This window comes from Chrysemys picta, chromosome 3 (assembly GCF_011386835.1).
Source record: "Chrysemys picta bellii isolate R12L10 chromosome 3, ASM1138683v2, whole genome shotgun sequence".
In the NCBI taxonomy this organism is placed as follows: Eukaryota; Metazoa; Chordata; order Testudines; family Emydidae; genus Chrysemys; species Chrysemys picta.
This window is the reverse complement of record NC_088793.1, coordinates 203589267-203614725: the sequence shown is the minus strand read 5'-3', so window position 1 is coordinate 203614725 and position 25459 is coordinate 203589267. Positions and strand designations below refer to the sequence as shown.

The following is a 25459-nucleotide window of genomic DNA, read 5'->3' as shown; positions in this document are numbered from 1 at the left end:
GGAGTCATATAAAAAATGGAAACTAGGACAGATGACAAAGGATGAATATAGGCAAACAACACAGGAATGCAGGGGCAAGATTAGAAAGGCAAAGGCACAAAATGAGCTCAAACTAGCTACGAGAATAAAGGGAAACAAGAAGACTTTTTATCAATACACTAGAAGCAAGAGGAAGACCAAAGACAGGATAGGCCCACTGCTCAGTGAAGAGGGAGAAACAGTAACAGGAAACTTGGAAATGGCAGAGATGCTTAATGACTTCTTTGTTTTGGTCTTCACCGAGAAGTCTGAAGGATGCCTAACATAGTGAATGCTAATGGGAAGGCGGTAGGTTTAGCAGATAAAATAAAAAAAGAACAAGTTAAAAATCACTTAGAAAAGTTAGATGCCTGCAAGTACCAAGGGCCTGATGAAATGCATCCTAGAATACTTAAGGAGCTAATAGAGAAGGTATCTGAGCCTCTAGCTATTATCTTTGGGAAATCATGGGAGACGGGAGAGATTCCAGAAGACTGGAAAAGGGCAAATATAGTGCCCATCTATAAAAAGGGAAATAAAAACAATCCAGGAAACTACAGACCAGTTAGTTTAACTTCTGTGCCAGGGAAGATAATGGAGCAAGTAATTAAGGAAATCATCTGCAAACACTTGGAAGGTGGTAAGGTGATAGGGAATAGCCAGCATGGATTTGTAAAGAACAAATCATGTCAAACCAAGCTGATAGCTTTCTTCGATAGGATAACGAGTCTTGTGGATAAGGGAGAAGCTGTGGATGTGGTATACCTAGACTTTAGTAAGGCATTTGATACGGTTTCGCATGATATTCTTATCGATAAACTAGGCAAATACAATTTAGATGGGGCTACTATAAGGTGGGTGCATAACTGGCTGGATAACCGTACTCAGAGAGTTGTTATTAATGGTTCCCAATGCTGCTGGAAAGGCATAACAAGTGGGGTTCTGCAGGGGTCTGTTTTGGGACCGGCTCTCATAGAAAGTATGCTTATTAAGTTTGCGGATGATACCAAACTGGGAGGGATTGCAACTGCTTTGGAGGACAGGGTCATAATTCAAAATGATCTGGACAAATTGGAGAAATGGTCTGAGTTATACAGGATGAAGTTTAACAAAGACAAATGCAAAGTGCTCCACTTAGGAAGAAAAAATCAGTTTCACACATACAGAATGGAAAGAGACTGTCTAGGAAGGAGTACGGCAGAAAGGGATCTAGGGGTTATAGTGGACCACAAGCTAAATATGAGTCAACAGTGTGATGCTGTTGCAAAAAAAGCAAACATGATTCTGGGATGTATTAACAGGTGTGTTGTGAGCAAGACACGAGAAGTCATTCTTCCGCTCTACTCTGCTCTGGTTAGGCCTCAGCTGGAGTATTGTGTCCAGTTCTGGGCACCGCATTTCAAGAAAGATGTGGAGAAATTGGAGAGGGTCCAGAGAAGAGCAACAAGAATGATTAAAGGTCTTGAGAACATGACCTATGAAAGAAGGCTGAAAGAATTGGGTTTGTTTAGTTTGGAAAAGAGAAGACTGAGAGGGGACATGATAGCAGTTTTCAGGTATCTAAAAGGGTGTCATAAGGAGGAGGGAGAAAACTTGTTCACCTTAGCCTCTAAGGATAGAACAAGAAGCACTGGGCTTAAATTGCAGCAAGGGAGGTCTAGGTTGGACATTAGGAAAAAGTTCCTAACTGTCAGGGTGGTTAAACACTGGAATAAATTGCCTAGTGAGGTTGTGGAATCTCCATCTCTGGAGATATTTAAGAGTAGGTTAGATAAATGTCTATCAGGGATGATCTAGACAGTATTTGGTCCTGCCATGCGGGCAGGGGACTGGACTCGATGACCTCTTGAGGTCCCTTCCAGTCCTAGAATCTATGAATCTATCTATTGGAAGTCAGGATGAGGCTGGGATGGGGGGTAGATTAACCCACACCTGCCCGCTGAGGGGTTCTTACACCTTCTTTGGAGGCATGTGGTGGTGGCCACTGACAGAGACAGGACATTGGACTAGTTGGAGCCTGGGTCTGATCCAATCTGGCAATTCCTATGTTCCTAACTACACAGAGCTGCAGAAGTTTCAGTTACAGAGTCAGTTCAGACGCACAACTTTAAAATTGCTCAGAATCTTGTTTGGGTAAATGTCAGTCGGGCAAGGATTACGAATCCTTAAATGAGGAAAGACAGCTGGGAAAACCTCATTCCAATAGGTTGCCAGCTCATAGCATAAGGAAGAGGAGACTCCATCCCAAATTCTTGTCCAAGGTCTGCTGTTGGGGTAGCAAATGAAGAAGTTCTACACAGGGAGTTCCCTGGTTTCCTAGACGAGCCTCCAGATTTCAACAATCCTGCTTGCAGGCTTGCATGGGCTTGGAGTCTGCATGTGACAGGTTGGGCTGTCGACATGCATGAAGTACAGAAAGTGACAAGGGAGCTGGCTGCAGGAAGTGGAACACTTATCTTCTTAAAGATGTTTTCAAGGGCATTGGAAAGGGAGCTATATTGCAGCCCTGGACAATAATGACTAATATTAAACTCTTTCTTTGCCATCATAAGCTGAAACTAAGTACAGTCTCCTCTTTGTATCTAGCTGTGCACAAGGAACTGTCAGTTAACACTTCTTAGCAGAGTTGCCAAACACCGGTCAGGGGCATTGATGCGGGGCAAAAGTTAACTGCCACTGACCATCTTCTAGTCCAGGGGTGGGCAAACTTTTTTGGCCCGAGGGCCACATCAGGGTATGGAAATTGTATGGCGGGCCATGAATGCTCATGAAATTGGGGGTTGGGGTGCAGGAGAGAATGAGGGCTCTGGCTGGGGGTGCGGGCTCTGCGGTGGGGCCAGAAATGAGGGAGTTCAGTGTGTGGGAGGGGGCTCCGGACTGGGGCAGGGGGTTGGGGTGCAGGTGGGAGGATGAGGGCTCCAGCTAGCGGTGCGGGCTCTGGGGTGCAGGACCGTGGTACCAAGGGGTTTGGAGGGCGGGAGGGGGATCAGGGCTGGGGCGGGGGGTTGGGGCGCTGGAGGGGGTTGGGGCACAGGCTCCGGGCAGTGCTACCTCAAGCAGCTCCTGGAAGCAGAGGCATGTCCCCCCTCCGGCTCCTACACAGAGGTGCGGCCAGGTGGCTCTGCGCGCTGCCCCGTCTGCGGGTGCTGCTCCTGCATCTCCCATCGGTCGCGGTTCCCCGCCAATGGGAGCTGTGGGGGCGGTGCTTGTGGCGGGGGCAGTGTGCAGAGCCTCCTGGCTGCCCCTACACGTAGGAGCTGGAGGGGGGACATGCTGCTGTTTCCGGGAGCTGCGCGGAGCAGGACAAGCCCTGGATCCCACTCCCTGGTAGGAGCTCGAGGGCTCAATTAAAACATCTGAAGGGCCGGATGCGGCCCCCGGGCTGTAGTTTGCCCACCCCTGTTCTAGTCACTGCCTCTGGAGATGACAGTTCAGCACTGTGGAGGGGTGACTACAAGTCTCTAATGTTAAAATCTTGTGGTCTGGGCTGAACATTTACACTAAAAAACAAAACAGAATACTCTGACTTAGACGAGTCCATTGTTCAAATCAGCGGGTTTTGACTGTTTATATAATAAACACATTCATTTTGCAGAATGAAAGCAAAATATGACCTAATAGGCCTTCATGTATTGGCAACTAAATATTAACCAATATATTATTAAAAATGTTAAAATATTAAACTGTTAAAACCGTGCCTAGCTGATTAAATGAGTGGTGTTTAGACATGGTGTGACATGCATTCTTTTTTGGGGGGTTAATTTCTTCCATAATTTAACAATATCATTGCCCTCCACAAAATACAGATTTTTTTAATTACATGGAATGACAGTACCCCAGTAGAGTAAGACATCTGCTTCACCACTTTGCATGTGTCACTCTAGAGGAAAAAAACAAATATTCTCTTATTGGGATAGCAGATTCTTAAATATTGTTATATCAGCTACCTGTTTTGAATATTTGCTATATTTGAATCTGATATAGTTGCTATACCTTGAATTTTAGGCCTGCAGGAAACAATGAACATAATTTGTTTTGATTTATGTTCAGTTGCATTTCATTTATTCAAAAATAATATAAAAGGTTATAAAATATTAAGCTGTCCTAGGAGCAGAAAATCTGAAGCCCAAATCATGGGTAGATTGGAAAAGAACCTGACTCATGATTTATTCAGTCCCTTGAATCCAGAAAACTTTATGTCAGTTCAATGTAATTAATAAATCAAAAATATAGCTCTCTCTTCTTTGCTTTAAGCAGCCTGAGCAAATGTGTTCTGTTGCACAGAGATGGAAAATAACGATTTTACTATCTCACTGTTACAATGGGTTCAATATGAAGCAATTTCTGGGTCTAGCTCACTTTTTAAAATATCTTTTTTCTTTGATTAAGACCTTAGAAACTTGAACAGTATAGGAATTGATTGTGGAACATCACGCATACACAGGTTCATATTTTGTCCTAGGGTGGAGTGAATGACTTCCAGTAAAGTCATTTCTACAGTTCAGGAGTAAATTTACAGTCAGTGATTAAAGAAGGTAATATGGGTTGACAAAATACTCAGACAAAGCAAAGTTGCATATCACTCAAGACACAGTAACCAAGGGCCAGTTTTACAAAGGTATTTAAGCACCTAAAGATGCGTGGGTGCTTATGAAAATCCCACTAGGTGCCTACAGTGTTTAATTTGTGTCAGGGCTTGCCGGGGCGAGCCCTGGCATCTCCAGTTGGCAGTTCACAGCCCCAGCACCTTGGGGCTCCTGGCCAGCAGCTGCCGCTCCCCGTTGGCCCAGCTCTAAAGGCAGCACCACTACCAGCAGCAGTACAGAAGAAAGGGTGGCATGGTATGGTATTGCAGCAAGGGAGATTTAGGTTAGCCATTAGGAAAAACGTTCTAACTGTAAGGGTATTTTAGCACTGGAACAAATGACCTAGGGAGGTTGCAGAATCTCTGTCACTGGAGGTTTTTAGGAACAAGTTAGACAAACACCTGTCAGGGATGGTCTAGATCATCTTTAGCCCTGCCTCAGCGCAGGGGACTGGCCCTAGATGACCCACTTCCCTCAATCCTTAGTAGATTGTGTATAGCACACAGTGACAGAGTACAGGGACACTCGACAGCCTCACCTCATTCCACCTCACAAGATGTGCACACTCACTATAGGTGAAAGTTCCCAAAGTGCTCAGTTTCAGCCAAGTATGATCCCATTGAAGTCAGTGATAAAACCACAATGGACTTCAATGGAGCAGAGGTAGGACTGAGGGAATTTGGAAAGCCCATTCTACATAGCTAAGGCACCAGCATGCATAGTCACCAAATGACGGTAAGTAGAATTAAAACCATCACTGCGAGTTAAGCATCAAGCCTAAGATTCAAACCCATAGTTTGGGTTCCACAGCCAATCCCTACCATGCAAGGCCGCACTGACTCCCAGCAAAGACATTGCACCTGTCCGGCCCTCGGTTACACCTGCTTACAGAGTTGTCGGCAGATCTCAAAGCAGTTTACAAAAGGTCAGTGCAAGTAGGATCAGCCTGATTTTACATTTGGCCCAAGTACAAAGATTTGGTGCCATCTGTTGGAGAGCTATTGTCGCGTGAGAGTTAGGCCTCCCCAGACATCAGGATTCTTTTTCCTGCTCTGGCACATGCAAAACTTTCTGAGAAGTGGGATTTTTTCGATCATCTATTTCTTTTCCTAGAATATTTGCACATGACCAAAATACCCTAAAAAAATTCAGGCTGCTCAAAGAGTAGATACATTCAAACCGAATGCCTCAAATTAGGCTCCTAAATCCATATTTAGGCACCTTAAAGTAAACGGCTTGATGATCAGAAGCACTGACCACTCAAAAATCATTATGTAATCAACAGGAACAACTGGGTACTCAGCACCTTTGAAAATCTGAACCCTTATTTAAGCACCTTTCTTTGGGCACCCAGGTGTAAAAATTGTAATCTAAGCCACTAAATGAGCTCTTTCTCTAACCCTGGTTTAGGATACACAGTCCAGAACATCCCATAGTCAAATATTTTGCCACCAATCCTTGGAAATATTCAGCTTTCTAATACTGACGCTATACAACAAATTTATAATTGGAGTCACTTAGCTCTTAAAAAATCATAACACAGAGTATTTGCATGATGACAGAATGTGATACATTGTAATTTGAAAGGGAAAGGAAATCATGAATCACACATTTCTAACAGTGACTGTTCATTTAAGCCGACTAAAGATATAAAATGTTTTTAAATATTCATCAGAAGCAGGTATTTTCTTGGCTGTTTGAAAATGCCTCTCACCCATGAGAAGTAGGGACGATTTGGCACTTCTATATCAATTATGAAGACATTAAAAGGAAAAGAATGGTCTTTCATCTACAGTACAAAAGTTAATAAGAGGCTCTGGAGGGAGAAGTGCACTTCTATTTCTTTGAGATTACAGCAGCTGTTGAGCATAAGGTCCTGGATGCATAGAATAATGGATTGGCAGACCAGAGTTTACATCACACAATTCCAGTTTCAAAACACTCATTATTTTTACCCAGTTCCTGGAGTACAATAATTACTACTTTAGTACTTCAAAGCACCAATAAAGAAAGGCACTTAAGCACGTCTAATTTTAAGTACATGAGCAATTCCATTGACTACAATGGGACTATTCACCTCTTAAAACTAGGCACGTGCTTAAGTACTTTGCGAAATCTGGGCTTTCAATTGTGATTGCAGGGGATCTCCCATGATAACTGTGCTTCTGTGACAATTTTCAAAAATCTCAGTCTTGCAAATTGTGGCACATGCTCTTTCTTACTAGAAGTATTTGAGAGACGGTGTTGCCAACTTTCAAGATTGTATCCTGAGCCTGATAATATTAGGCATTTTTCTTAAAGCCCCAGCTCTTGGAGTCATGTGATTATACAAGACACTCAGCTTTCATTTAAATACAATTTCTAGCCCACATGGTAGTGGGTAAAAGCTTGAAAACTAGAACCCAAAGGCTCCAAAACCAGAAGGCAAATAAAAAAAATCCAAAATGTGCTGGTAAGGAATGGACTCACTTCTGGGGAACACCTTCTTGTGGCCAGGTGTGGCGTGGTAGCTTTTGCTCCATTTAGTGCCTCCTGCTGACAGCCGCTCTGGTCCTGCAGTGGCTGTCTCTTCCTGTGACTCAGCCCTCTGGCCAGGATATGATTTAGTCCACCCTTTCAATCCAAGACCCTGTATCACATCTTTGGCCTTGACTCTGGGCCTCGTGGGCCTCACTTCCTGTTCTCAGGGCTCTCCGTTGTCCATGTCCCTCATGCCACCATAGCAGTGGCTGGGTGGGGGAAGTTGGGCCCTCCCGCTACACTATGTTCCTGCCTAGGGACCCTAAACCCAGCAGCCAAGATTTGCTTAGGCCAAGTCCTTGTGGCTGCTTCCTTGGGGTTCTTCCTGTGCAGCCTTCCTGACGCCTACTCCCCACAACCACTCTAAGTCCTCCCTTCTCTCAGGGCCTTCTCCTGGAATCCCCTAGCAAACTCCCAGCCTGACCTTACATCCCTCTCAAGTAAATGCCTCTCAGGGCTCCTTCCCAGGGACTCCAGTTTTGCCAGGGCTCCCCACTAGTGAGGCTGTTCTATGCAACTCCTGGCCAGTTGCCAGCCTCGTCTACTCAGGGGAGGATCCAGAGGTCGCTCTCCCTCTGGACTTCCTCCTCTCTAATCCCAGAGTGACTCCAGACTCTCTCCCTGCAGCCCTCTTCCGCTCTAAACTTCCTGCCTTTATAATCACTCCCCAGCTCCTCCTGAGTTGGGCTTCAGCCCTAATTAAGCCTTGTCCATTCTCCGGGTGCAACCAGATAATGTAATTGGCCTCTGAGGCCCTCATTTCCCTTTCAGGGCCTGTGTGGGGGTACACATCCCATCGTAGTGTTACCTCTGAAATCTCATGATTTTTCGGGCCTGACTCTGACTTTGCAATGCTTTCGGCAGTACTGGAGAGAGAATATTGTATTTATGATGCCGCAGAATGTGGGGCACTACATTTATTTGTTGTTATTTATAGATACTTCTATGGTGCTCATCTCTGAAGTACCCGAGTACCTCATAATACTACAAAAATACATCAAATTACTTCTAAAAGATAAAGTTATAGAGGCCTGGCAGTGACATTGCAATTAGTGAGGCATTGGGAGTATCCTGATGTAATGGCCACCATCTTGGGTGATACACCTGGGATTGAACCAGGGAATTTCAGAGCTAAAAGCATAAGATGTTACTATTGCTTAAGTGCAGGCTTTCCAGCTGGGCCTGTAACAGATTTATACCCTCTGGGGATCTGGCACCAAGGGGGACCTGTACCACACACTCACCAGTTTCTTACAAACTTCCTTTGCTCAAAGGATGCTCATTCTGAGTGCCTCAGGCCCACAGAAGTTTGAATCCTGGGCCAGGCCCTGCTCCCGTGATGTACCACACACTGGCCAAGACTCGGCGGCATATTGTACAGACGTGGTCCCTGCCACGAAAAGCTCCGAGATTTAACATTGTGTGTTCAGATTCCCTCAAGCTTGCCTGGCATTTCAGCCTTACAATTGTACCTTCCCTTGAAACCACTTCTACTTGTTCGTTTCTCATGGAAAACTGTAACTGATTTTTCATTTTAAAAAATGGGTTTTTTTTTTGGCCTACTGCATAATAACACCACAAAGAAGAGCTATCAAAAGTCAAAGAGACAGCAAGTGGGCAGAGAACATTAAAGGCAGATCCTATGCCAAAAAGCAGCCCCTAAAAGTGGGATCCTGAAGCTGTATAGATTATCTTATCTCCCAATGATTTCCACATAAAATGTTTAACTTTAAACACATGAACAGTCCCATTGATTTTAAATGAGATTATTCTTGTGCAAATTTCAGCATGTGCTTACATGCTGGATCGGGGCCTTTAAAAGCATAATAACGTATATAAAGGAAAAGCTGTAATATTAAAGAATCAAAATTATTTGTAACTCGCCATTCTCAAACGAGGTTGAGAATGGCTCTTGAGAATTCTGTGCATAAGCATATATCCACGGGAAGAAACTGCAACAACAGAAAACCAGATGAATAAGAAATGACATCAGCTTGTCTGATAATATTTTACTTCCAGTTTTAAAAAAAGTGCAAATGAAGTCAAAACACTTACACAGAAGACATGCAGGACTACAGCTCCATGTCTTCTGTCCTCATTTGTAAAGATGTCGCTGGGGAATTCATGGAGAGCTGGGAAAGGAGAAAAAAGAAACATTTAATCAGGGTATTGGAAACAATTTATGGCAAAGTAAGGTAATAAAAACAGATGAGTCCTTCTGTAGGTTGGTAATCTTGCAACAGACAGGAATATGGGATCCCGTGCCATGGGGTTTTGCTACTGCTTTATGTTATGTTAGTTTGCTTAATCTGTCCTCTGGCCATTTATAGATCTGTGTATATTTACTGTGTAATTCAGAGCCATAGCAACCATAACATTATATCTCACGAAGATGCCTCGGAGATCCCGAACAAATTCTAAGCTCAGCATCATACTCCATACAGTGTTAAAGAGGAAAATGTTCTACTCTGGATTAAGCAGATGTGCAGCAATACAGATCACAAAGCATTTTTTACACAACGTTTTGTATTTGAAAAGGGAAAACCCTCAGAATGGGATGGGGAGAAGAATGGCAGGTGCTAGAAATGTTTAAAGTCAAAAGGATTTATTGCCATGGCCTTCTCAGCATAATACACTCCTGGAATACACAAAACCCATCATGATTAGGAACAGCTGGGTCTTGTTTCTGAGTCAGACCTCTCCTAACACCATTTTGGTCTGGACAGGGGAATAAACATAATACAGAGATGTATTAAGAGACGGCATTAACAATGTGATTGGGGTGTGGATGCTTGAGCCACAGTGAAATAAATGTAGACGGTAATCTGCACCCTCAGAAAACACCATCCATCCGATCTGAACACACAGGAGGGAGAACAACAATTCAAACCAAGCGTGAAGCAATCATTTTCAAAGTGGACACCCACAGCTATCATGGGTGGATGTACAATAGAGGCAGTTTCCTCTCCACAAGTGACAGGAACCATCACCTGTGTATTCTGCTGGGTTGGGAAGATGTCACAGCTCCAATGGTAGGATAGCACTAACAGCACTATAAACTATAGCATCATCCCCTGGGCTGTCCTGATGAACAGATGGCTGCTTGGCCCCATCTCCCTCTGGAGCAATAAAAGATCTGCACATGTACCTGCCTATATACTTTCGAACTAGTTCTTCTTCTGGCAGAAAGGGCATTTCCCTGAGGTCATGTTTGTTTTTCATATCTAGCAATTGTACTTAGTTCACTTAGTGTACTTAGCCCCTGGGAGCTGGGGATCTAAATACCTTTGTGAATCTGGGCCAAAGTGCCTTGCCCAAGCTCACATAGGTCTCTCCTCTGGTTGAACGAAGGTGATGCATGATGGGAGTCACATAACCAAGGTGTATCATGGGAAAAGCGGTATGGCCCAGTGAGAATGAGGCATGAAGTACTTGAACTACAATTCCCATGAATAGACATGGCAGAACTTGGTTGTTGTTTTTTTAAATAACAATTTCGATGGATACTATCAATGTTTATTTTAAGCATTTTTTTTTAGATTTTTATCAATGTAAATGTTCACAGTTCAGCAAAATGATATGTTGTAAGTGTTTTTTAGAATTATAGTGATTTGAATTTTCACAATTGTGCGAAATTGGGGGCAGTGGGTCAGAGTTATTTAATGACAATAGACGCTGAGATTCAAAAAGTTAAAGCTTTATAAACCATTAAAACACAAATTGTCAACATTGTGTCACAATAATAAAAGTAAAAACCCTTAAATCAACAAATCATACCTGTTTTCACTATTCATTCACTAGTCCATTTGTAATAAGCCTAAATCTCTGGATTTTGACTTTAGTAAGTTCTCAAACAGAACTTTTCTTACGTTGCCTATCATTAAATTTCAATCATCATGGATGGAAATATTTTGTTGGATCGTGTATATATGGTGAAATTGACATTTGCCAATATTTACCACTAAAAATTGAATCCTTTCAACTCTACCATGAGACACCATGGCAGTTCCGGGGGATAATTGTTGAACCAAGTTGAAGCAAAATGCTTCAACATTTCCAGGCCAACATTTTTCAGAAGTTTCTGTCCCATGAAAAATTTTGACTGATTCAGAGCGAAAATAAATGTCAAAATATTGACCTTTCCCATGGGACAAAAATTCCTATTTTTCAACTAGCTCTAGATAAATGCAGGATGATCTAAGGTGTGTCAAATGGTGTCATCTACATGTTGAGAAGGCACGGTGCAAATTATGTCACTGTAGACATCCTTGATCTCACCTCTGAACTTTGCCCTGAATTTATTATTCGTGGATCAGAACCAAATTCCTTTTTACCTAAAATATTTCTCCATGTCCCCAAGGTGAGCAAGACTCTTTCTGTATGACACTAGCTCTACCAGGAGCTTTGTTAGTTCTCAGAGCAAACTATGCTGAAAAATAGCAAAGAACTCTGAATGCAAGGATTTTCACTGTGCCTTACTGGTGCGACACACTTATTGACACTACAACCTCACCCCGCACGGCCATAATATGAAACACATAGCTGGAGAAGAGCAGCTTGGAGGTTGCATGGTGCCAACACTACATTATTCATCAAGTGAGTGTGTCACATATGCTGGTGACTGCCAAGCTACTCCCCAGGAAAAAGGTAAATGCACTTAACATTACCCGACACTGAGAAGTATTATGAGGACTAAATATTATTATTTCTTTCATTTTTGTAATCACTGATAATACCTAGCTCTTATACAGCACTTTTTATCCATAGAGCTCAAAGTGCTTTACAAAGGAGAGCAGGATCATTATCCCCATTTTACAGATGGGGAAACTGAGGCACAAGGAGGTAAGTGCCTTGACCAAGGTCACCCAGCAGGCCAGCAAATCACATTTGAACACGTGTGCTAAGACACTACCAGCTGCTTATATCTTCACTTCAGTAGCATTCCAGTGCATAAATAAATTGCTGGAAATAAGTCCTGTTTCAGGGCCAATATCTCTGGTAAGAGTTCCAGCTCCTACTCCTACTGTTCCTAATCAAAGCTTGCATGCTAGTTTGTGTGGGGTTGGTGTGTCTTTCAAAACCAAACCCCAGTTGCAGAGTCCAGTAAACACACTCTGCAGAGATAACAGCTGCTCTATATTTAGATGTATTTGCCTGTATGAGAGAAGATTCCATTGGATGTTCTGTATTCATTTCAAATAATAGCTTTTCCCCTGCAGCAGACTCAAAGGCAAAGTTATTATTGCTCTGAATGAAGAATATGAATGTTTACTCTGCAGTAATGCTGTAGGATTCAGGCAAACTCCATGGTCTAATTAGCTTAGAAGAGAGCATCTGTTGGTAGAAGTCAACCATGAAGAAACTTCATGCAGAGACATAATTATTTCAAATAAGGTGATGGAAAGAAATACCAAATCACATGCATTTTAACTGTCCATCACGAGAAAACACAGGCCCACTTTCTGATCTCAGTTACTCTTGATGTAAACCTAGAATGACTTCATTGAAAACAGAGGGCTTACAGCAGCATAACAGGGATCAGAATTTGGCCCCTAGTCTCTTTGCTCGGTCAGATTGCTTTGGGTTGTGGATTCTTTAGGAAGCTGTATCCTTAATATTGAAACTGAAAAGAAATAGATTAAAATCTGTTCAGTATTAATGCGTTTTGGCCAATCAAATGCTGGTGTTGCAAGCCACTAACGACACTAATTGCAGTACAATTGAAAGAGGTTAGATTGTCTTGTAGCTACCTCGGTCACAAGCCTGCAGCCAATGGAGTGGAGCCACTGCTTCCTCACCTATATCCATGTTGCACCTGCTTTTGCTTCCCTCCTTCCTTACAGCAGGAGGGGAGGTATCAGGCCTAGTGTATTGAATGTACATATATCAACGGTTTGCAGTTCGCCTCTACCAGCCCCGGATGCAAGTCTACACGGGGGAGGGGGGGGTGTCGATGTAAGAATAGCGTAGCTGAAGTTGACGTATCTTATTTCGACTTACCTCCCGTCCTCACAGCACGGGATTGACGGCCACGGCTCCCCCGTCGACTCCGCTTCCGCCTCTCACCCTGGTGGAGTTCCAGAGTCGACAGGGAGCGCGGTGGGGATCGATTTATTGCGTCTAGATGAGACACGATAAATCGATCCCCGATAGATCAATCGCTCCGGCAGGTAGTGTGGACGTACCCTTTATTACAGTATAATACAGACTTACTGATTCTCTCCAATAACATAACAAGTGTCATGGAAAACTATCGACTAACTAGAGTGCAAACAAGACAAAATAAAACCCACACCTCTCACTCGCTTAAATCATTCGATTTGTTGTCAGTAAATAAGGTATTTTGCGGGATTAGCCAATGTATTTCCAAGGTGAGCAGACAATTACTACCACCATCTAAAGAGGCATGTAATAGAGATGGATAATGTGATGATTAGTATTGCAAATGTGGTTTTGTTAGTCAAATAAAGGCAAATTACTTTCATTTAATGAAATGCTGTGTTAACGCTACATGTGTTAATTGGATTAAAAAGCATTTAAAGATTGTCAGCCTGTTAGGTTGCCGGAATAGCTTTCAGTTATATGCTGAAAAGCAGTTGTAGAAATGGCCTTCCAAATGTGTCGTATCGCTCAATAACTCCAGATTGAGTTTGTTCAGCTAACAAATAAAAAGCTGTCGTTTTTGCTAACCAGCAGCCCTACACATTCAACCAGGAGTCCAAAAATCAAGCTATGTTCTTCTTGGCTTTCACATCGTTATCATTAATAAAGTTCTACAGTTGGAATTTAATTAACAATTCTGTAGATGATTACATCAAAAACAATCCAGCTCACTCTCCCATAGCTGGATTACCTCTGCCGTGTAAGGGGAGTAAAAAGCTACATCCTAATGTGACTAATGTAAGCAGCAAAGACTAAATACACACAGGGAGCAGAGCTGTCAGGTGAAAAACTGCCATTTTCACATAGTCACTTTTCTGACCAAAACAGCAGTTTAGCATTGGTAATAACACATTTCAGAGAGTGTAAAAATGCAATGTTATAATGTGTCATAAGCCAGAAGCTGGGAATGGGAAAGGGGATGGATCGCTTGATGATTACCTGTTCTGTTCATTCCCTCTGGGGCACCTGGCACTGGCCACTGTCGGAAGACAGGATACTAGGCTAGATGGACCATTGGTCTCACCCAGTATGGCCGTTCTTACATTGTTATACCGTAAGTCCTGCCAAAGTTATCATCAAACTAGGGTGTGAGCCAGTATAAAAGTACAGAGGACATCTTAGTATTAGTCTTTCCATGAAAGAGGTAGTATCAGCAATACCGCAGAGGGTACGTCTACACTGCAATCAGAGGTGTGACTGCAGTATGCATAGACGTCCCTGAGCTAGTTTTGATCTATCTAGCTTGAATAACAATAGCCGTGACACCACAGCTGCAGAGGCGGCAGTACAGGCTGGCCGCTCACGTATATTATATACCCTGAGTCCCAAGCCCATGCTGCCATGCCCCGAGTCCTCTATGGGCTTGTCTTCATTGCTGGAGTTTAAAGCACCACTTAACTGGAGCTAAAGATTTGTGTGTGTGGACAGGAGTCGGGCTGTGACAAAACTCAAGTTATAGCGCAAGCTACCCCTGCAAGTAAGACGAGCCCATGGGATGTTTTGCAGCGTCATGGCTCTGCTCTCACTCCAGAATACCTCGTGTGTACTGACGCTAACTGTTGCAATGAAGACAATCCCACAGTGTAGGAAAAGAGACCCTATGACAAAGGGGGGAAGGATAGCTCAGTGGTTTGAGCATTGCCCTGCTAAACCCAGGGTTGTGAGTTCAATACTTGAGGGGGCCATTTAGGGTCATGGGCCATTTAGGGTCAAAAATCTGTTGGATGATTTAATTGGGGATTGGTCCTGCTTTGAGCAGGGGGTTGGACTAGATGATCTCCTGAGGTCCCTTCCAACCCTGATATTCTATGAAATGAACTGTATAGACAGTTCAACCCTGTGAAACAGGAGAGTCTTTCTGTCACACCAGACATCAGGTGAATGGAAGCAGGGGAAGTAGCTAGCAAACAAAGACTGTTCACTGCCCCATGCTACAATATACCCATAATTGGCAAAGACAGGCCCATTAGCACACACAGGCTGAAGGGAAACTGTGAGCTGGTGCAATTACATAGTTATTCAACAGGACCTTACTAAAAGCAATCTGCGGCAAACATCCTGCCAGGTATCACCCACTGTCTCCAGCAATCAGAGGACAAAGCACACTTGGCTGTACATTTTGTCTACACCCCACTCTGGGCCACAGATGAAGCCATGTGAATGCCTCAAATGGCAGAATCAGTCCTTTTATGTGGACTGACGTCTGTGACCCATAGGTAGACGATGCAATGGGTATTTTATTATTACTATTTTATTTTGTGGTAGCACCCAGATGCCCCAATCAAGATCTCCCCTCCCTCCCCCTTTGCGCTCGGCACTGTACAAATACATACTAAGACAGACTGCCTGCCTCAAAGAATTTACTGTCTAAGAATCTATTTAAACAGATTCCAGCACTAATACTGGAATTTAAAAAAAATAAAAAAACACCACGGAAGGCAAAGATAAAGGGCAATGAGGTGAAAACTATCTTAAATGATTCAATTTTCCTCAGCTACAGCGCTGTTATGTGCAAGGCAAACGTTCACATCACATCTTCCTTCTGAGAGATTTTCACAATCAATCACAACTACCAGGGATTGCAAAGGAAACATGACAGGCATGGTTTTATGAATGTACATAATGATTCACTAACACACAAGTATCTACTCACCCCACCCCCATGCACACACATAGGCATAAAAGAATTTAGCATGACAATTTTTGACACATGGAGATAATAAAAATTCAGTCTCCTATCCAGTGTCTGTACTCATTCAAGAAGAGTGACAACGGTGAAAGCAGGTAGGAAAAAAATAAAGCAAGTTGCAAGCAACTGGAAAGGGATGGGGAATCCCAGACCTCACTCCTTTTGTGCATAACAGAAACATTTAATCCTATCCAAATTCAGATCTCCCACCTCTCTAGCACGACACCTCTCTACCCAAGGTTTTTCTAAGATGTCTCTCACTAGGTTATCAAGACATAGTCGGAAGGCAAGTGCTTTGAATGGTTTGTACCTGAATTCATGGAGTTATAAAAGACTGCAAATTTGCATAAGCTATCTACTGCATTTTTTGTTAGAGGATGTTGGCGGGGATGAATCAGGGACAGATAAACACAGATACGAGCACTGTCTTACTAAAAAAGGAGCTCCTTTCTCTGAAGAAGTGGAGGAAGCTACTTGGAAGCTACTCAGCCAACAGCTGCCCTGTTTGAACTGCATGTCGGGTGTTTAGTTTGTTTATTACAGCGTCTTCAGATTGTGCAGCTTCAAGGAGAGAAGGTGGTCAGAGACTTTGCCAGATTGTACCAGAAAAACCTGTAAATAAACCTGAAACCACAGAATAAATGACTCCTGCTGAGTTTCTGTCCAGTCGGACTGATTCTGGCCTTCAATGTCTGCAGGAAGCTTGGCTTACAAACTCTGCAGGAGAATAAGATTTCCATACAGGATCAGTTTTTCCATGAAGATTTTCTATGTAGATATTAGGTACAATGTTAGTCAGCAGTATCAGGCCCTTATTACTATTGTTCCTATGAATTTCAGCGTCGAAATGCTTGCAATTCACTTTTTTTTTTGAAGGCGCGAATAATGAAAGGGCCATGTCCTCAGAGAGGACTGGCTGCTTGAACGGCTCAAATTGTAAAGTGCACTCCGTTGTCAGCAACGTTTGATTAGCAATTAAACAAAAGTAAACATCGGAGCTATTAGCTATTAGAAGTGGTAGAATCTGAATTAGCCAGATGGCATTTTATGGACTAACTTGTTAACGACAAATAATCAACAGCCAGATCCTCTGTTGGTCTAAATGAAATTGGAGTTATGTTGTTTTACATCCACTAAGGATCGGGCCCCAGTTCTTTAACTATTTATTTAGTTGCTGCTACAGAGCAGCAGTAGAGACAATGGGTGTCATTTTGATCTCAAAGATGGTGGTTATCACGTTATAACATCGGCTATTGATTTTACAACACACACATTGATAGCCACTAACATAGAAGAGATCAGGACTCATCCTGCGGCTGTTAATTTTAATCAAAATGTTCAAAAGGACACATAAGAGCATATTCCCTCGTCAAGATGTGATGAGGATTTTTATCCTTGCTTGGTTATATTTCAGTCAAAATAAAATGGGTAGGTGGAATGAAGTTTTGCCATTTTTTAAAATCAGCATGTCGTTTATTAAATCAGAATCCTGCTTATCTTCCCCTAAGCTTTAACTGCCTTACAAAATCATCTGCATTACAAGTGAAAATCCTTTGAATGGAAAAGTATTACAGAATCTCCTCTTTGTTCAGAGTAGCAGAGAGCGCTACCTCAGAGTGGTTTGCACACTGCTATGGAGAACAGATGCAGAAAGAACACGACGCTTCGTCAGTCACTTAAACATTACCAAAAATATTCGCTCTCACCAACGTGGAAACCTCTCTTCTCCCTCCCCCCCATTTATTTGATGGTTCCCCTCCAAACTTTTTTTTTTTTTTAAGTGCAGCTCCCAAGACAAAGTGAGCTGTAGAGGTTTCCATAGAAACCTTGGATTCACAATAGCAAAGTTGCATTACTGAAGGGAACTAGTACCGATTCCTACATTTGTACTATAGAGGGTTCTTTGTTTCCATGGGATGAATGACATTAGGATTTCATGTAACCGAGAGGGTACTTCTGCCTTAAAAAAAAAAGATATTAGCACTGTTACTTTTAGAGCTGTCAAATCTAATTACAAACAATGGAATCCACCAGCTCTAGGGACTGTGTGAGAAGTATATAAAAAGATGCAATTGAGACCCGAGAAACCTATGAACTCAGGTCAACCCTCCTTTCGCTATCTCAGTTTAAATGAAAAATTAGGTCACTGCAAAGATTTGAATAACATTCTCTACCAGATCAATAGCTCTTGGAGCTGCAATAGGATTTTAAACAAAATTCTTTACTTTTTTCTCACCAGGCTAACTACTCTGGGACCTGCTCTTCTCCCAAATAAAGCCAATGGGAGTTTTGACATTGACTCCAGTGGTGGGGGAATAAAATACTAGGGTTGCTGGCGCACCAGTCTATGTTTTATAAACAAAACTCTACAGTCAGATAAGGTGAAAGACTCAGGAACCAGAAAGTGACTTCAGCGTATTTCTAAACTAACCTCTTTGCTTGTATAATTTTAAATCCATCAGGGAACAAAAAGCCAGTTTATTATCTGAATTGCAGTAGTGCTTAAATGCCCGAGTCAGGGATTAGGACCCCAATAGGCTAGGTGCGGTACCTTGCATATGATGAAGAGGCAGTCCCTGCCCCAAAGCGTTTATTTGAGTAATTTCAGGTACTACACATACTCATTTTTGTGGTTTCTCAACCACCTTTTACTTTTATCAATACAAAGGGTTTTTTTCTCTCTCCTGTTGCTGGAGAAGGACCCATGGAAAAAAACTGGGGACATTTAACTGACAGGGGGGACCTGGAAGCTGACTATGCACCAAGTGTTTGTCAAATTAAAAAATAAACAAAGAATTTCTTCCCCTCTGATCTCATTCAGCCATAGGGAGATTTGCCTAGGGAGGTGGTGGAATCTCCATCACTGGAGATTTTTAAGAGCAGGTTAGGCCAACACCTGTCAGGGATGGTCTAGGTAATACTTAGTCCTGCCATGAGTGAGGGGACTGGACTAGATGACCTCTCGAGGTCCCTTCCAGTCCTATGATTCTATAGTCACTTCATGTTACAATACTAGGTAAAAAATGTTCAGACATATGTGAATTTTAATCTGTTAGGGCTTTGAGTTAAAACACATGAGGCCCTGATGGTCATTTACATGAAGGCTCCTCCACACCATTATGGCAGAGCAGATGGCCCTTAAAGTGGGTACGAATTAGGGTTGAAAAATTCTGAATTCTACATTTTTACCAAACTGCTCATTAAAAATACAATTTTCAATTACCTAGACTTTAAAAAAATTTCATCAACATTTTTTTTTGATCAACAATTTTGAGGGCTAAGGTGAATTGCATTTACGTTCATTAAAAGAATGCTTTACGTTGCTAGAGAACTGGAAAAGGTGTTCAAGGCTATGTCTACACTGGCCAGCAGTTCGGACAACGGGGTCCAAATAGCAGTGCGCACCGAAGTGCTGCAGTGTAACTCCCCTGTGTGGCAGCTGCAGGTGCAAACCAAAAGGTTCCTAGTTCACATTAACAGAGTTCCGCATGAGAGAGTTACAGCACAGCACTTTTCACTTTGCTACTATTCACACCCTGTAGTCCGAACTGCGGGGCAGTGTAGACAAACCCTTAGTGTAAATGAAAACGAGACCACACAGAGCCAGGAAATTCAGGGGTGGATTTTCAAAAGCACTCAGCATTTGGCTAACTCATTTTCTACTGAAGTCAATGTATTTAGGTACCTAAAGAGGCAGATGTGGAGAAGAGATTGAAAATGTGATCTAGGTGAACCATAAAGGTTCAAAACCTAAGGCAAATAAAAAGCACCCAAAATGTATGTTTTTACAAAAATCTCAGGATTTTTAAGCTAGTCTTGTGGTTTTTGGAGCCTGACTCACTTGGGGCTGGAAATACCGTGATTAAATTTACGATTTGTTTATACAGCACCTTCCAAAATGGGCCCTAACCTGGTCGAGGCCTCTACAATAACAGTAATAATTAATAGCTTCTCAGTTTTATCAACTTGACATTGCTGTAGGCCCTACCAAAACTCAAAGGAAAAAGAGCTAGCTCTTGGAATTCCATTCCTCAGCTAACAATCCTCAGGGTGAGGTCACAGAAGGGAAAAGGCTGATACAGTTCAAACTCACAGGGACAGGACAGCATCAGCTGCTCGCAGAACTCAGTTCTCCAAATAGCCACTCAGCAGTGGGAGGTCACAGAACGGAGCAGCCCCAGGCAGGGCTCAGACACATGCTTTCAGTAGCACCAGCTGCTCTCAGACCTCAGTCGCTCTGATTGCTCCCCAGCATGGTGAGGGTACAGAAGGATGTGGGCTCAGGACAGACCATGTTAAAGGGGAAACTCTGGATGTGCAGAATAAATGCCCTTGAAAGCGCATCAAGTTACTAAAAGCTCCAACCCCTAAAAGCTAATAACGGTTAGAACAAGATGTGGAATACACAGCCATCTGCTGAGGTTACATCTGACCCATAGATATAAAGTCCAGAAGGGACTATTACGATCATCTAGTCTGACGTCCTGCGTAACACAGGCCAGAAAACTTAACCCAGTCTGTCGTTCCTGCGTCAAGCCCAGAACATCTGTTGAGTTAAAGCCTAGTGCTGTGTGAAGAGAGCGAAGAAGTGGTACAGCAGCCTCCAGATGCTCTATTAATACATTAGAAGGACTGGTTCTGAACTGCAACTTCATACTTTGGCTTCAGGACTCAATCATACAAGGTGGAGATTGCCCCACGCTTAGTCCCCCGCTGGAGCGCTCAGCGCCTTGCCGGACCAGCCAAGTGAATTGTTTGAATCTAGTGGCAAAAAACATGCAAGTGCCCATGGAAACCCTTGATTGCCTTTAATAGCACTGGGGGCTAATTCTGATTCAAAACAATCAGAACCAGTGCAATTACAACAACATACAGAGCCAGGTTCCCAGTTACATACAGGCCAGACGGGTGCCAAGGGGTATCACCGGGCCAGATTTCCTCACCCTGGATTCTGCATGCAAACAGTCCTCACACAGAACGCATGGCAAATGCAAAACCAAGTGCCTTATTTACAGTGTGAATATAACAGAACACGTTCCCCACAGCTCATGGTTCTTACATTCTCCCCAAGCACAGGGTGAGTGGGGAAAAGCGATCTCACTTCTCTGCAATCCTGGGTTTCTCTGGCCTTTCCCTCCAGCCTACCTCTCTCCCCTCTTCTTCCCATCTCTCTCTTAGCTGTCCTCCCCTGATGAGCTGAGCCACCATGATCATTGATTAATCATTCCATCCCTAACCAATTATCTCTCTAATTTCTCCCATGGGGTACGCTTACCAAGTGCCCAGAGTGATGTCAGCCCAAGCCTACTCACACTCTGTCACAAGGGGCCTCCATGCAAATGAACACCTGACCCACAGTTTTCAACTAGAACTGCTTCCTTCAGGGTTAGCAAATCAATTAACAGGATGGTCATTTGCAATATTTGAATAAAGACAATGACGCTCCCCCAAAAGGCTGATGAGAGTTCTCAGCTTATGGGCAGGCAGGCAGAGCATGGAGAGCAGCAACACAACCTCCTCATGCTGTCCCACTAGTGCGCTACAACTCGGACCTGTAGGGACCACCTCGCGGAGTGAAGAGATCGAATAGTCCCTGTGCTCATTCAATCCTTGACTTCTCTGCTGGGGCCGACCATCAAGATGATGGGCTCTGTGCTTGTGACATCCGACCATTAGGAATTGGGTTGAGACCACCAACTTAATTCCCATGCTGTAAGACATCAGTCACTGGCTGGCAATATGCTACTGCCACTACAAGCAATCCAGCTTACATTAGAACTGTCATCCTTGGAGATTCCATCACCAGTCCCCAGAGTCTGTCAGTGCCCCCAATATATTTAAAAATGTTAAATTCTTGCATTCTGACTCCTTGCGGTGGCGGAAAATGTTTCTACATGGAAGACATAAGGGTGGCGTTTACCTTAGAGTGACATGAGTTACAATTTAAAGAAACCAAGCTATGTTTCCATATCAATCATAAATCATCTTGCTAATGTTTTACAGGCATCTCTACTTTCAACTACTGAAAACAAACAACTGAAATAGCAAAGTGCTGTTGAGTACGTTTATAAATCATGCAGCACCCCCTCCCCCCCTCCGAGAGTCATTGTTGGCACTATCCCATACACGGTAACAATGGTACAAGGCCTGACTCTTGCCTAACAATGCTTGATCAGATGGGATTCTCTGTACCTTTGCAGTAATGAATTCTAATAACTAAAACTGAAATATTTATTGTAGATGTTCAGACTGCAGTGAGTTTATTCAAGGATTCATTTCTACGGTTTATTGCTCACTGCTCTGCTTGATCAGAGAAATACTGGAGATACACACAATACATATGGTCATGGGTACCGGGAGAGCGAACAAAAGGGTTTCTTTTGTTCTTAGGTTTCTTTTATAGCTGCTTCCATTTTCTCCACTGTTGTTTTTGTTGCACAATGGTTAAACGCGTGTGCAAAATCAGTATCGTGTATTATGTGTGTGGCTATAAAATCAGGTTAGTCCTATCACCAGCCAGCTCAGAGTTCATGCTTGCAGTTTTGAATGTTTAGCAGAAATGTTATACTGAGAATGGAACAAGCCCTTGTGATTCTTGCTGGTTGTTCTATCTTAAGCCAGCATGTCCCGATGCACTGCATTGCTACAGCTGTTGGCATGTTCGCACCTGTGGCTTTTTTAGCATGCACGTCTGATGCGCACTTCCACTGAGCCCAACCACATAACATAGCTATGGAGGCTTTTACCAATCCATCATCTCGGCCTAATTCTCAATTACACTTAGGCCCTTTGCACGGTTTAGCAGTATGACGTGGCCGTAAAGTAATTATACATGTAATTTGCACTCACATTACAACCCCTTTACACTACCAAAAATGATGCTCAGACTGCCTGAGTATCAGAAAGAATCAGACCCTATATGTTTTATTATTAATAGTGATTATTACTTATTTGAATTGCAGTAATACCTAGAAGCCCCAATCATGGACCAAAGCTCTCGTTGTGCTAGGCACTGTATACACACAGAACCAAAAAATTAGCCCCCGTCCCAAAGAGCTTACAATCTAAGTGTATGTATCTAAGTATATAAAACACAGTTATGCCAAGTCTTGTGATTATATGGTGAGCCTCACCATATTTGGAGTTGTTCTTAAAAGTCCCAGCTCCTGGAGCCAGGTGATTACGTGAAAAATCTCAGTGGGCTTTTTGTTTTTAACTGAAACTTCCTAGCTTTTGTGACTGCAGAGAAAACGTGAACCCTGAAAGCTCAAAAGCCAGATGGCAAATAAAAAAAAAAAAAAAAACATACGGGATCCATTTAAGTCGTGTGCTTTTTAAGCCAATCTCATGATATTGGGGGGCCTGAGTCATGATTTTTGAACACTTATGGATGGCAATACCGATAATATAGAGCTACACATACCGCACATGTCGAAATACTGTCTATGTGACAAATCACACAGCCATGTGATGTATTTTTCCTGCATCTGTAAACACCTGGCCTTCTTTCTGCTTACTAATCCCTCTCCCTTGGGACTTATTCTAACAATTCAGACAGCTGGGCAGTTTTCAATAGCCACCTTCTCCAATCCTTGCTCTTATGGAATTGAGGCACAGTAAAACATGGTCTGTCCCTGTAATGGAAGAGCTCTCACACCAAGAGAAGTGCTAAAGAAGAGGACAGGCATTTAGAAGTTTGGTCACCCTTTTTAGCATACTCAGAGGAGGGTGACTTCCCAGCCAGCAAGCCAGAATCTTTAGCCCTGTTCTTTAAATATTAACCTGTGACCAGGGTCCCAATGGGGACCAGCTATGGTCACTCAATTAGGGTGAACTGCAAAGAATGGGGCAGACAATCCCCATAACCCTGGTGGATATTCCAATACTTAGATTCACCAAGCCAGCATAAAACAGCTTCTTTATTACCGTACTGGTTACTCAGAAGTTCAAACTACACAGTTCCCTTAAAGTGATACAGCCTCAGGCCTCCATCCAGGTACCTAAGTCAAATATGATGAAGATTCCTGAAAATCTTATTTCATCATATAAAAGAGAAGGTTCTACCAATCCCAAAGGATCAGACACATTACCTCCCAGGTTATTGAATATTCCAGATCTTACCCAAATACACGCTACAGCCAGGAGCGCCGCCAGCTTTTTTGCCGCCCAGGTGGCGGAAGGTCCTGCCCCCGAAATGCTGCCCCCAAGAGAGGCAGCGGAAGGTCCCGCCCCTGAAATACCGCCCCCGACAGAAGCGGCGGAAGCTCCCGCCCCCGAAATAGCGATGACAACCGGGGCGGCCGAAGATCTGGCCACCGCGGTCGCCTAATGGGTTGTGCTGGCCCTGGCTACAGCCAATTCTTATTAACTAAACTAAACTAAATGTTATTAAAAAACAAGAGAGAGAGTATGGTTAAAAGATCAATATACATACAAACATGAGTTCAATTCATTTAGGTGCAGATTCATTGCAGAGATGGTGAGCTTTGTAGTTGCAAAGAGTTCTTTCAGAAATAGTTCATAGGTTATAGTCCAATGTCCATATTCAGGGTGTACCAGCATAACTGGGACCTCAGTCTTGTGACTCAAACTTCCCCCGAGGAAGCTTAAGCAGATCTGAGATGACAGAATCAGGACCCAAGGATCTTTTATGCAATTTCATTTCTTTTGACAAGTTGGGATTCCCTCAGGGAACAAAAGGTAATTAGGATGACTTTGAAGGAGGTCCATCATGGGTACTTAGCTATAGAATTGACATAAGGCCATTTGCTTGTTCCTCCACCATTCATAGTATCTTTCAAAGAGAGATGAATACCGAGATATCCAGTGTTTACAATTCATTTAAATGCTAGGATGTTCTTTTGATCTCAGAACTATCTGAATACAGCATAGACAGGGACTATTGATTCCATCGTTGACCCTACTCATACATATGTAAATACACAAAAACACAAACATTATCTCCCCGCGTCATTTGAGGGTTATTTATGTTGCAGGATGTTTAACCCTTTCCGGCCATGTGTCACATAATCCAATCCTGAATAAGTAACGAGCAGTGAATGATGTACGTGAACGTAATTTTGCCTGGCTAAAAAGTTTACAACAAAAAACACTCTGAAAATTTTCATCTTCCTTCCTCCTCCCCAATCCCACTATGCCCAGTGCCCGAGATGGGCAGAAATCAGCCCTGGCTCAATAGAAACATTTCTATACCCCAAAATGTTATAGCTATAAACTCTGCTCTCTCTTGACATACACCACTAGAAAGAGGAGCCTGGATTCAGGAAAGCACGTAACTTAAGCACGTGCTTAATTCTCATTGACTTCAATATGAGTAACACGTGTGCCCTACCTGAATGGGAAACTTATACTTTATACCACTGGAGAGGCAAGATTTCCCAGCTGTCTAGTTTTACTCAGCAAAGGCCAGAGATAACAGACTTTAAATTCATTATGTTTATATGCACACAAAAGAGACCCCCTA

The 25459-nt window shown here is 42.9% G+C and overlaps 1 protein-coding gene across 2 annotated transcripts in view; it reads right to left on the bottom strand.

Annotated features, from left to right (window-relative positions):
- The window catches only part of SLC24A3 (solute carrier family 24 member 3), a 339499-nt gene that overhangs the window by 127361 nt on the left and 186679 nt on the right, over positions 1-25459 (bottom strand). For both annotated transcript variants that reach the window (XM_065589824.1, XM_065589823.1), the window contains exon 3: positions 9180-9256. In XM_065589824.1, coding sequence (XP_065445896.1) covers positions 9180-9256 — 77 coding nt within the window. The remainder of the gene's footprint in view (positions 1-9179; positions 9257-25459) is intronic.